This window comes from Danio rerio, chromosome 6 (assembly GCF_049306965.1).
Source record: "Danio rerio strain Tuebingen ecotype United States chromosome 6, GRCz12tu, whole genome shotgun sequence".
In the NCBI taxonomy this organism is placed as follows: domain Eukaryota; kingdom Metazoa; phylum Chordata; class Actinopteri; order Cypriniformes; family Danionidae; genus Danio; species Danio rerio.
The window spans coordinates 11109697-11124219 of record NC_133181.1 but is presented as its reverse complement, the minus strand read 5'-3'; the positions used below and the strand labels follow the sequence as shown (position 1 = coordinate 11124219).

Sequence of the window (14523 nt, the reverse complement as noted above, 5' to 3'; positions counted from 1 at the left end):
TTCTGCAAAATTGATGCAAACAATTAATATGGGTTGAATTTAAATAAATTACATTTAGTAATGTTCAACTTAATTTTTTTTATTTAAATTCAGCCCAAATAAATTATTTACAACCACCTACCTTAAAATATTGAGGAAATCTAAGGAATTATCTTGGAATATGTTTTTTCAATATATTAATTGTATGTAAATTCTCATCTCTAAGCTTAATCTGTAGCCAGTGTACTACAGTGCATCCGGAAAGTATTCATAGCGCTTCACTTTTTCCACATTTTTTATGTTCGAGTCTTATTCCAAAATAGATTCAATTCATTTATTTCCTCAACATTCTACACGCAACAATCTATCCGCTTGTTAAGTGGTGACGTGTTGGTGACGTATGTAATACTGTTTCTGGGTCCAAGCTGCCACTCATTTGAGTTAGAATTTTTTGTTTATGATCACTTTTAATTCAAATCACACATTAAAGTTAATTTTATTTAAAGTCATGGTGTACACAACAATCTCTGGGCTTGCTGCATCACAAATACCCAAATTTTAATAATTCATTAAAAAAAATAAATAAATCACTTTCTGACCATCAGATATTAGGCATGGACATATATATTGCGATCGTGATTTTCTGAAGTATTGAATCGCTTTGTAAACATTTATAATTATCATTTCATGAGTCTCCGCATAATGTTGAATAGGGCGCTTGGACCCGGAAGCCGCTTCGCATGACGTCACACTTAACAAGCAGATAACGACATTGTGAAAGAAGAATTTTTGAAATTGTTGCAAATTTATTAAAAACCCTGAAAAATCACAGTGAAGCGCTTTGAAAACTTTCCGATTGCACTGTACATATTTGTTGTAGATAGAAAGCTAACATCAAAACAGACTAAAATTATGAACACCCTAGGGGTGAAGAAGCAATTTAGCTGCCCCACTAAGCTTCAGTATTTCTGGGATCTAATGATAAAATTCCCATAGTGAAAATTATAGATAAAAACTGTGTGTGCTTGATGCATGACAACTAACATCATTGATTCTCTGACATCAAGCTTGCATTGGAGTAATTAAAAAGGAGTAATAAAAAAAATAGTGTAATAGACTGGTCTTGAATAAAGGCCAAAAGTCCTAATAGTTCCCCTATTTGCTCTTTTACAGTTATTTATAGTGACTATCTACAGTAATTAGGTCAAAATACTCATTCTACAACTTTGAACATTTTGAGAATCTTCCTGCGCATATGCAATGAAGTCTTCATGACTACCATAAGGCACTTTTTCTGAAAATATTTCCCCTAAAATGTGGGAAGAGGGAATGTTTTGTTATAGTAATAGATTTTTTATATTTTATACGTTTTCTTATTATATGTTGTTATAAATTCCCAGAGATGGGTTGTGGCTGGAAGGGCATCCGCTGCGTAAAAACTTGCTGGATAAGTTGGCGGTTCATTCCGCTGTGGTGACCCAGGATTAATAAAGGGACTAAGCCGACAAGAAAATGAATGAATGAATGTTGTTATAAACGCATATCCCCTCAACTTGAGCATAACATTTAACTGCATGACATTTTTTTCTTGATATTTATTGACATTTTAAAAAAATGTATTTCACCCTCATCCCCCCAAAAAATGTATTAAAAACTTTTGGGTGATCTGTCCCTTTAAGCATTGTCTATCCTATGTTGAGGACAGCACCATCATCCTTCCTAGTGTGGGAAAGTGCCAAATTGTCAATAATATAATCAATACTGTAAAGACAGTTTTGTGTTCAGAAGAGATTTACACCCCTGCCTCGAGGCCATGTTTTCAGACTGTGAAGGAAATGCAGTTACAGTTTTTGTGTGAAAACGCTACATACTTGATGTACATGGAGCTGAATATGAAGTACTGCTATACATCATGTTGGAATCCGTCCTACAGCTCTGACCTCTCTCAGTCTGATATTTTTTATTCAGTGGAGAGCGATTATTTATTCATGAGAATGTTGGCATATTCCTAATACAGTCAGCTATATATTTGCCATGATTCGGATGGTTGACATGCTTTTGATTATAGGCTTTTGGGGATTAATTCTGTTGAGATAGCAATTACACCCTCTTGCATAATCGGGAAACAATTTAGGTCACTTCAAAAGTTGTTCTGTAGCGATGTTAAGCATTTTGTGATCCAGTGCAAGGCATCATATCTCATAACGTATCTGAAGGTACAGTTGAAGTCAGTTATATTAGCCCCCTTTTGATTTTGATTTTCTTTTTTTTAAATATTTCCCAAATGATGTTTAACAGAGCAATGACATTTTTACAGTATGTCTGATAATATTTTTTCTTCTGGAGAAAGTCTTTTTTGTTTTATTTCGGCTAGAATAAAAGTAGGTATTAATTTTTTGAAAAACATTTTTGAAACAAAATTTTTAGCCCCTTTAAGCTAATTTTTTTCGATAGTCTACAGAACAAACCATCATCATACAATAACTTGCCTAATTACCCTAACCTGCCTAGTTAACCAAATTAACCTAGTTAAGCCTTTAAATGTCACTTTCAGCTGTATAGAAGCGTCTTGAAAAATATCAAGTAAAATATTATTTACTGTCGTCATGACAAAGACAAAATAAATCTGTTATTAGAAATAAGTTTTTAAAACTATTATGCTTAGAAATGTGCTGAAACAATCTTCCCTCCATTAAACAGAAATTGGGGAAAAAAATAAACAGAGGCGCTAATAATACAGGGGGGCTAGTAATTCTGACGTCAACTGTATGTCCTAAACTTGACTTTTTCGTTTAATATTTATAACGTCTAATAGCACACAACCTTCACCCTAAGGCCCTGATAGACCACATCTGGCTGTTTGAGCTCCTTAGTTTGATTGCACATTTATAAAACAATGAGGTTATGCATTCTATATTGAACATGTTAAAGTAAATTAAATTCTCTGAGGTCCACTTCTTACACAATGTTAGCAATACGGATTGATTGAAGTATAAAGACCCGTTCACACTAAGCATGATAACTAGGGCAGTACGATATTGATAAAATCTTACAATGCAATATTTTGTTTTTCTGCAATATACAATGCGATTAGGGTTGGGGGATGTCGACCAATTTGCCATCGTACGATGTCTAATGTGAAACATTGTGATGGCCGATGGCATCATCGTTGTAGGTGGCGGTGAATTAATCATTTATGAATAATTAATTATTTCATAAAAAATTATTTATTTGTAGCCTACCGTTTCAACTACCTGACCTGCATGGTCTTTGTTTTACCCATAACTAAATCATAACTAAATAAAGTTAAGGCTTGTTCACACCGGGACGCTTTTCATTTGCTTTTATCACCAGCATTTTACGAGACGTTTTTTCGGATTCAAACCCAAACGATTTTCACTGGTGTCAAGCAGAAGAGTATGCAAAATCACTCTTTGATGTTAGGTGGCGCCACACAACTTTAAGCTTCTGATTCGTGTGCACGATTGCATTGGCGCCCTTTATTTAGTCATAAGGCCTTAAACGTCGATGGAAAGCACGAGCAAAAAGCGTGTGCAGGGCCCTTTATACACAAATGACCACCTGTCGATCACTTTTTTTCGCGGGACTCTGGCATAAATAGTGATCTGTTATATAATGGCATCGACAAATTTGGTTGGTTTATAAGGTGCACAACCAACAGTATCTGAGATTTTCGTTAAAGTTGCCAAGTACAAGCGTGAATGCGAAAGATTGAAGCAGTGTGCTAACGCTGTGACACGTTACCTGAAAGATTTAAAAGACCAAAGAGTTGTTCGATAGAGACAAGATTAATTAAATATTACGTTTAACAACTGTAGTGAGACACGATCCAGCGGTACATCCTTGATAAACTGTCCGACGTACACTGCTCTCTAGGGTGACTGCTGGAGCTCAGACGCTGCATCCCATGAGTGTTTGTGGTCACGTGATGTGCACTGAAGGAGGGCTTGTCAGAAAGGCTAAATGCTAGATAAAACCCCAGCGCGGATTTGGATCGTTTTTGATTTAAAAATGTCATTTCAAAGACATATTCGTGTAAACAGGGCCTGAGTGTGTATTTTTCGCGAACAGGTTGCTGCTGCGACAGGCTCAGCATCGTGATGGCTATCGGCGATGGAATCATCTATCGATCCAACCCTAGTACCAATCGGTAATTTCTTGCTAACATTTAAGCGATGTTGAGTGCTTTCTTAACCACCGCTGATTTGCCATAGGCTGCGTCCAAAATTACCTACTACTTAGTAGGTACTGCATTTGAATGTACTACTCGACCATTAAAAAAAGTACGTCCTATAAAGTAAGAATGTGACTAGTATGAATTGAACTCGGACATACTACTTCCGCCATCACATGACCTACTTGCGTCAGTTGTGTCGCTTCACTCCCATTCAAGAGTTGTCTCACTATACATCATGGGGAAACAGAAGCACCTGGAGGAAACCCACGTGAACACAGAGAGAAAATGCAAACTCCACACAAAAATGCCAACTGAGCCAGCAAGAACTCTAACCAGCGACCTTTTTTCTGAGGCGACAGAGCTAACCACTGAGCCAGTTTGCCCTTTGCCCCATGCCAGACTCAATTTAAATATGTGCCTACATATTTGTGAATTATATAAATATAAAAATACAATGCTCCTGTAATGAATGTTTTAGTTGCACGTTTCAGATGACAAATCCACTAGAGGGCGCTGTCTACATTTTTTGCAAATCCGAAATTTATTACTGGGTTGTATGTTTCAGATAAACGTCCTTCTTGTACAGGTCAATGAGAAGGCAGGGCTTGTCTTACAGATCACCATGTGAACCGATAATGTTTTCAATAGCAAACATTAGAGAAAAGTGTGCTGTGTGCATATAGTTTTACCTTTATCTTACATTGCTTTTATCTCTTTTGTGGAACCAGACTCAAACTCAAGTACAACCCCATACAAAATGAACTATCAAACAAGCATGAAAAAGTTGTCCATGGAGATAGAAAGAGGGGGCAGATGTATTTGATTATAATTTATAGTCACCGTTAAGTTGTTTTGAAGAAAAATATTTATTGATAACGTCCCTGTAAGCATCATTAGTGTGAAAAGGAACACATGTTTTTGGTGTCATACTGCCACATAGATTTCATTTTACATAAAAACGGCTGTCAAACGTATGTTTAAGAATGTTAAAAGCTGAAGCACATATTCCCAATGAGCCTGACAGCCTTTGTTGGTTTACACAGAAGTTTTCATTCTGAGGGACGAGTTTACCACAGCTCTGTTGATATAATGTTGTGTGTGTGTGTGTGTGTGTGTGTGTTTCAGTATAAGTAGAGCAGCTTTCCTCAGAGCTGAGGGAGAACAAACCCACTTGCATACCAATCACATTTCTTGTTTAAGGATTGCTTATCCACATAAATATTTAAAAAGTGGAGAGTATCTTTTTTTCTGAAGTGTGGTTGAAGCAGTCCTGATGTATTTCAAAGCAGTTATTAGACAGAGCCCAGCAGGCTGTGAATTTAAAACACTTTAATCAGTATTGATACAAAGACGGCAGCATTTAATTCTAGTGTCTGCTTGTGAGCATGTTAATGTGCTATTGATGGAGTTTGTATTTATTTTAGCCTGTTAGGGGTTGTTTACACCTTCATGCTCACTTCATGCATTTATTTTCTGATTTGACAGCTATCTGTTTGTGAAATGGGCAGGTGTAAATGGCCTCTGAAATGCATTCAAGGCAGATATAATTCCAATCGAGGTGGTCTGGGACTGGAGGGGTCTAAATGCATCTGGTTGTTGAAACCACATGTGGGAATTTTTTACTCCTCCCTAAAGATTTGATTTAATAAAAGATGGAATTTAGATAGTAATAAAAATCAGATCTGATTTATGGACAATTTTATTATACATAATTCTTTCAAATTGAGGAGCACAATATGAAGGAGTTTTTGAAAAGCTTAAGATGCGTATGAAGCAGTCTTCAAAAATCATGTTTTTAACTGTAATTTACAGTTGAAGGGAAATTGATCAGCCCTTTGCAGTTTGACAGATTTTTTTCTGCATGTTTTCAAACATAAGTTAACAATTGATTTATTTTGTCTTTGCCATGATGACAGTTGTTACAAATTAAATTAAAATCCTTAATCAAAAAGAAGTTTAACCAAAAGGTAACAAGATAAAATGGATTAAAAATATATTCTCTCTCACTCTCCCCAAAATATAAACCAAAACACAAGCCAATGAGAATTATCAAGAAAATATTATTTATTTACAGAAAATAAGGAGCAAAATAACATCGGGAGGGGTTAAGACAAAATAAACGACAATAAACCAAACTAACTAAATTAGAGAAAACTTCCCAGGAAAAAAAACGAGAAAATAAAATACAGAACTTACCTCCCTACTAACAACACAGGAGAAAACAAAAATAATAATCAGAAGGCATTAAACCTCTCTACCATGCTCCAACCCAGACAAGGGAGACAGAAAACTGGACTTTTTCAGTTAAAATGTACAAGTTCACATCGGCATCTCACAAAACGCCAACAAGAGACATCAGCAAAAATCACTCATTTCATTGTTTAAATAACATCTCCATGAAGAATAACAAGTGGGGAATCGAGAGAGCCACTGAACCTTCTTCTTCTTCTTCTTCTTCTTGTGTGTTTTTGGCGGTTGGCAATCAGCTTTTGGAGCATTACTGCCACCATCTGGATTGGAGTGTGAATCTGGAGTTAACTAAACTAACCCATGTATTATAGTTAAACAAAGCCCCACCAAAACAAAAAAACACAATTAAAAATATATATATATATAAATAAATAGATAAAACCCAAATTACTTATAACCAAAGCCTTTGAAATTTCCTTCTGTTTATCACCTCTATATATCATAGATTACTATTCTGCTAAATACTAAATTCTATTACTCAACCCTGTGTCTTTCAAATAGTTATAAACATATCTAAAACATACATTCCCTGTGCTCAACTTTAGTATGTTCTTTATGTTAGGTTCCACTTGTTTTTCCTGTAACTGTGTGAATTATCTATTTCTTTCTGTGTGATGTATTGGGCAATGCATTAATACATGTTCTACAATCTCTTGGTTATTACATTCACACATCCCATCTGCATGTTTATTGATCATATGTAATGTGCTAATGAGTGCTGTGTGATTAAATCTCATTCTTGAGAACTTGTCTTCTTCCTGTTTGCTTTTCCTTATTTCCCTACCTTTCCCGACTTTGTTCTGTATGGTGTAAAATTGACGACCTGTACTCCCATTATTCCATATATGTTGCCATTTTCCCAATACTTTGGTTTTAACTTTACTTTTGATTTCTGACTTGCTGTATTTGATGTCCATGTTTATCATAGTTTGCTGTGCTGCTTGTTTTGCCAACTTGTCTGCCATCTCATTCCCACTGACCCCTACGTGCGCTGGTACCCACAACAATGAAATGTTGACTCCTGATTTTATGATATTATTTCCCAACTGAACTATTTCATAAATTATGTCCTGCCGTGATTCTGATACTAATTTTTTTATACTCATGAGTGCTGAACTTGAATCAGCCACTGAATCCATGTTCACTGGGATTTTAAATATGGCCGCCACCAATGCAACACCAATTACAATCTGCCGTAATCTGCTGCACCTGCAAATAATTCAGAATGAGAAAGAGCAAGAGAGAGAGAGCCAGAGAAACAGCAAGAGAAAAAAAAATCAACACAAACACACACACACTACAACAACTACACGTAACAGTAGTTGTTGTACCTAATTATTTTTCAAGATAGTAGTATTTAGATCTAATACAATTTAAAAGCTTAATTAGGTTATTTAGGCATGTCATTGGACATTAGAGGTTTGTTCTATAACCAGTTGAACAAAATAATTTCTTAAAGGGGCTAATAATATTGACCCTAAACAGTTTTTAAAGAATAAATAAATAATGCGTTTATTTCAGCCAGACTAAAAGAAATAAAACTTCGCTGAAAAAAAAAAAAAAAGGAAATACTATGAACATGTGCTCAGACTGTTAAACATCACAGAATTAAAATTTCACAGGAGGGCTCATAAGATTGCCTTCAACTGTATGATTAAGTTAGACAATCTCTTTTAGTCACCTCAAACCTGATTTCACTGCTGTAAATGCAAAACAGCCATTCTAAATTCCAGAGGAAACTCTTGTTTTATTTCCATGGTGAGTTAGCCTTCCAGCTTTGCCCTACAAGTTAATGTCATGACAGTAAAGCTTAATAACAATTAAACATCCTGTAGCTCGTGGCCACAATCCAGCTGTTGAGCTTAAGTCAATAATCCTGGAAAGAATGCATTTCCATTTGAAGCATTTTGCAGCTTTTTAGAAAGGTTTTGGGAATTTAATATAATTTAATTATAGAAAATAAAGTCAAAATTTCTTCTCCTGTGATTTTTTTTTTTCTTTTTTAAATATTTCCCAAATTATGTTCAGCAGAGCAAGGAATTTTTTCACAGGATTGATTCATTCATTTTTATTTTTAGCAGAGGCCCTTTATTAATCTGGGGTCACAGGCGCCAATTTATTCAGCTAATGTTTTACGCAGCGATGCCTTTCCAGCTGCAACCCATCACTAGAAAGCACATACATACTCATTCACTTACACACATTATGGACAGTTTAGCTTACCCAATTCACCTGTACCGCATGTCTTTGGACTTATGGGGGAAACCTGAGCACCCGGAGGAAACCCACTTGAACAAGGGGAGAACATGCAAACTCCACACAGAATTGCTAACTGACCCAGCTGGGACTCGAACTAGCGGCCTTCTTGCTGCGAGGCGATTGTGCTACCCACTGTGCCACCGCATCACACTTTTCACAGTTTTTCCCATGATATTTTTTCTTCTGGAGAAAGTCTTTGATTTATTTCGGCTAGAATAAAAAAAAACATTTAAGGTCAATATTATTAGCCTTCTTAACCAATATTTTTTTCAGATTGTCCACAAAACAAACTATCATGTTTAGAAATGTGTTGAAAAATTCCGTTAAACAGAAATTAGGGAAACAATATACAGGGAGGGGCTAATCATTCAGGAGGGAATAATTCTGTCTTCAACTGTATATTATTTATTTTAAGTCGACAATATAGACAATATAACAAGCATCATAGTCCTTGCCATTGAAGCAAATACTAGAAAGGATCATACATTCTCTCTCTCACACACACACGCACACACTACCTCAAGATTTATCTTTACAAAGAAAAGCAGTCCCAGCCATCTGTTTATTGATCAGTAAATCACAGAAAGCCTTACATTGGTAAACACAATTATGCCCATGACAAATATGCAGCCATTGAACTGAGAAATAGACTCTGGCAGACGTTATTTACTTTTATTCATGCAAGATTGAATAAGATGGAGATAGAGAAAAGAGCCGTGAAGATCAACTCTCTAAAAACAATTGACATTTTATGCGGTTTAGCTTCTTGTGTATTATATTTGTTTTAAGAATGTTATATGAAGGAATATTTACAACAAACAACCGCACATATATAATCAGATGTACAGTTAAAGTCAGAATTATTTGCCCCTTGTATATTTTTTCCACAATTATTGTTTAAGAGAATGAAGATTTTTTTTCAACACTTTTCTAAGCATAATAATTTAAAGGTGCATTAGGTGATCTGCCTAATTGCTAATCGCTTAGCATGATGTCTTTCAAATACAATCCCCTACCCTGCCATCCAAAGCCATGCCTTCTGAGATCATGAACGCTCACATTAAAGATGATAGAGACCCACTAAATCATGTTATTCGTCTGTTAGAAAACTTTATAGTACTTCATAATACTACAATTCCCAATGAAAAACTGTATTACAGTTGAAGTCAGAATTATTACCCCTGTTTATTTTTTTCCCCAATTTCTGTTTAACGGAGAGAAGATTTCTTCAACACATTTCTAATTATGATAGTTTTAATAACTCATTTCTAATAACAGATTTAATTTATCTTTGCCATGATGACAGTAAATAATATTTAACCAGATGTTTTTCAGACACTTCCATATAGCTTAAAGTGACATTTAAAGGCTTAACTAGGTTAATTAGGGGAATTAGGCAAGTTATTGTATAATGATGGTTTGTTAGACTGTGGGGAAAAAATTAGCTTGAAGGGGCTAATAATTTTGTCCTTAAAATGGTATTTAAAATATACTAACTTTTATTCTAGCCAAAATAAAACGAATAATACTTTTTCCAGTAGAAAAAATATTTTCAGACATACTGTAAAAATTTCTTTGCTCTGTTAAACATTAATTGGGAAATATTTAAAAAAGGAAAAAAAACATCAAAGGGGGACTAATAATTCTGACTTCAACTGTATATATATATATATATATATATATATTATTTAATTTCCCCCACCCAGATCAAATGCATGACGTCTGTGTGTGACAAGTCCGCAAAGCCCGCAATAAAATAAAAACAGACAAACAGAAAATCGCGGATGAGTGGGATGACGGTGTCTGCAGATTCAGAAGCAATAATAGACTAATTAATATCAAAGACAAACAGCATATCAGTAACATGGGAATATTTCACAGTCACAGACACTGAATAAACACAGGTCATTTGTAAGAGCTATCGCAGAACTGTTGCCAGCACAAGGAACAACCAGCACCTAAATTGTCTACAGAATAAAATCAAGATTTGAGTACCTGTTAAAAAAAATTGGCATTTGATATTTTCCCCATATTGAACAGCTCTACTCCAGAAGATAAAATATTATAGGAAATACTGTGAACATTTTCTTGCTCTGTTAAACATCATTTAACTGGAAATATTTAAAAAAGAAAAAAAAATTACAAGAGGGTGAATAATTCAGACGTCACCTGTATATGTTGAAGTGCATTTAGAACAGTCATACTTTTGCACTTTGCAGTAATGGTCGTTGAAAGCTATGTAATATAGGCTATATCCCATGTTTTCACACTCTCTCTGTCTGCCTGATGGGAAATAAATTAAATTACATGTACATCAGTCTAAAACATTCTCCATGCGTCAGTATTCAGCTGCCTGCCATTAGAAAAATGTGTGTGAAAATGTAAATGTCCAGTTTATATAGTTAGTGACAGTCTGTTATGCTAAGATCACAAAATATGAAGCCAAAATATAAATATGTAAGACCACAGAAACATATATTACTCTATTTAGCTGTCCTTTACTCTTAGAGTTCTCTCAGAAATGAAAATGTATTTACTCTCTCATGCCATCATGCCATTCTGAACAAGATTTGTGAAAAAGTTTCTGGCTAATGGTCAGTCATCTAAAAGGACAACATTAGCTGCTTTAAAGCATCATAGCATGTTTGGAATGACATAATGGGTTGTTAATAATAAAATAAAAATTAAATTTTTAAAAAGGTTAAGCAGAGAGAAGAATAGAGGATAAACTTTATATTTTATTGCTTGTACCATAAAAGATTTTTGGATAGTTTTCTGTAAAAAGTTGCGCATATTTCTGTCAAACATACTTATTACAGAAGCAATATACTTATTATATTTTATTATTATATTACTTATATTAATATATTTATAAGAATGTAAAGTTTGCGGCCACATAATTTAATACAAAAAATATATATATACATAATTTTTTGGCTCTAGTACTAAACGTGACTGTATATGTAATTGAATATATATGTAATATGTTTTTTTTTTCCAATTTACCATTATTATAGTTATAGTTAGGGGCGGCTCAGTGGGTAGCGCTGTCACCTCACAGCAAGAAGGTCGCTGGGTTTTGGTATTGTTTGGGGTTATTTCGATGCCACTGCTAAATTGATACTTTTAAAACGGTACGGCTGCCAAAATGGTGCCTGAACCAATACTTTTTAGCCACTAAATTATTTGCCTATATATATATATATATATATAGCTGCTTTTATTCTAGCCGAAATAAAACAAATAAGACTTTCTCCAGAAGAAAAAATATTATCAGACATACTGTTAAAATTTCCTTGCGCTGTTAAAAATAATTTGGGAAATATAAAAATAAATAAATAAATAAAATCAAAAGGGGGCTAATAATTCTGACTTCAACTGTATGTATATATATATATATATATATATATATATATATATATATATATATATATATATATATATATATATATATATATATTGTAACGAGCAATTATATGCCACGTCGCCCTGGTCGCAAATTGCACCCAGCTGGACCTTCATCAAGCCAGGATCGTACACAGCTGGAGCACATCAAGCGGAGAGACATATAAGCCCAACCTACGCCAGGAGAAGATGAGCTTCATTCCTTCTATGACTCCCTGTGCTAATGCTTGTCTCTCTGTCTCTCCTTAGCGGACTCCAGCTCGTGACGATCCTGCACCCGACTACTCACCGTCCTTCACCTACTTCCCGGAGCACCAGAGCACCTCACCCTAAAGAAGAGCACCTTTTACAGCACATTCACTTTGTAAATAAAGCACCCTCCGGGGACTTGTCTGTAAACTCATCCTGTTGTGCCGCTGTTTTCCCTCTGCCTCGCTACAACTGGTGGAGAATGCGTGCTTTTTCAGAGGGAAAAAAATTCAGCACTTACCAGTAAGAAGAAGTAACCACTGAATTTTTCTCTGTTTTTCTTCTGTTTACAGACAGGCATCCGCTCTCTCTCTCACTCACGCTCTCTTACTCGGCTGTCATCCCCTCCTGAGTCATGTCGATCGAAGAGGTAGTACGCCATCTAGCGGAAATCTCAAGAAGACAACAAGTGATAACTGAACAACTCACCGCCAGACAAGACCGTATGGAACAACAGCTCCGCCAAGCGGCCGGTTCCAGCCAGTTCTCTGAGGTGAGCGCCCATAGATTTATCACAAAACTCAGCGACCTGGATGATATTGATGCTTACCTGCACACCTTTGAGGTAATTGCGGAAAGAGAGAGATGGCCGAAGGAAAGTTGGGCGAGGATGCTAGCACCATTCCTGACTGGAGAAGCTCAAAGAGCTTATTTCGCATTAGAGACACCGAAAAACGACGACTATAAAGCATTGAAAAAGGAGATACTCGCCAGAATGGGACTCTCCAACATAAGCGCAGCACAACAATTTTCTCAGTGGTCATATGATGACAAAAAGCTGGTTCGGACTCAAGCAGCCAACTTATCCAGATTGGGAAGATTATGGTTGCTGGGAGGAGATCCAACCGCAGTCCAGGTCGCTGAGAAAGTTGTCATTGAAAAAATTATGAGGGCGCTACCCAAACGGCTTCGCACTCTTACCAGCATGAGGAACCCCGACTCGCTGGCCGCTTTGGTGGAGGCGGTGGAGCTGGCGGAAGCTCACGTGGCCCGGGAGACTGGGGAGAGAGCGGCTCTGCCACCCCGGAGGGTAAATGCGCCATGGCGACCGGTGGAGGGCACAACAAGACCAGGCAGCAGACCGGCGGTCCCCAGCCCAGTCGACGAGCCGATGCCCACAGAGCCAACATCTCACTCGACCCCGGCCTGGATGGCAGGGTGCGTGGTACATCGCAACGTCCCTCCCGAAGCTCCCACCCGGAAAGTATGCATAGACGGGAAAACACAGACGGCCACATTGGATACAGGAAGTGCAATAACCCTGGTTCATCCAAAAACATTAAAATATCATCAGGAAGGAAAAAGCCGAATCCCGATTACATGCGTACACGGGGATACCCGCCACGTACCATCCCAAAAAGTCACCATAGCGACGAAGTCGGGAAGCTGGCGCATCGAAGTAGGAGTGGTTCCAGATCTTCCAGTACCCCTTCTTCTGGGTAGAGACTGGCCGGGGTTCGATGATCTCCTCACCCATCATCAGGCTCGATCGGCTCGGGCAAAGAAGAACAGCAAGGGACGGGCTCAACGGGACCGCCAAACAGCACTGATGGCCACCGAGAGCGACAGAGGGGGTGAGTCATCATCGGCTAACCTGTACTATGATCTTTTCCAACAGATTACCGCAGGTGGCGATTTCGGAAGAGCATAGCGTGAAGATGAAACGTTGAAGCACTGCTGGCCACAAGTCCGGATCATAGACGGTAACGAACGGTTTCCCAGCCCTCACCCCCTCCCACATTTTATTGTGCAAAATGGTCTGCTGTACTGTGTCGCAGAGAGGCGGGGGGAAACGAAGACGCTATTGGTCGTCCCGAGGACCAAAAGGGAGACTGTTCTGGAACTGGCACATACTCACCCGATGGCAGGACACCTAGGAGCAGCCAACACGATCAAAAGGATCAGAGATCGTTTCCACTGGCCCGGGTTGGATGGAGAAGTAAAGAGGTATTGTCAGGCATGCGACATCTGCCAAAGAACGTCTCCCCAACGACCACCCCCCAGCCCTCTGATACCATTACCCATCATTGAGGTGCCCTTCAACCGCATTGGCATGGACTTGATAGGGCCTTTGCCGAAGTCGGCCCGGGGACATGAACACATCCTTGTCATCCTCGACTACGCCACCAGATATCCAGAAGCGATACCTCTGAGAAAAGCCATGTCATCGGCAATCGCTAAAG

The 14523-nt window shown here is 37.3% G+C and overlaps 3 protein-coding genes across 4 annotated transcripts in view; all 3 read left to right on the top strand.

Moving 5' to 3' along the window:
• gpr155b (G protein-coupled receptor 155b) overlaps window positions 1–14523 on the top strand; it is a 698693-nt gene that overhangs the window by 614906 nt on the left and 69264 nt on the right. The gene's annotated exons all lie outside the window — the stretch shown is intronic.
• Window positions 1–14523, top strand: part of b3galt1a (UDP-Gal:betaGlcNAc beta 1,3-galactosyltransferase, polypeptide 1a) — a 29008-nt gene that overhangs the window by 2424 nt on the left and 12061 nt on the right. The gene's annotated exons all lie outside the window — the stretch shown is intronic.
• LOC141386186 (uncharacterized) lies at window positions 12354–13991 on the top strand. Its single transcript, XM_073953715.1, has 2 exons — window positions 12354–12455; window positions 12634–13991. Exon 2 carries the CDS (start codon window positions 12696–12698, stop codon window positions 13989–13991), a length of 1296 nt encoding a protein of 431 aa, XP_073809816.1. The 5' UTR covers window positions 12354–12455; window positions 12634–12695.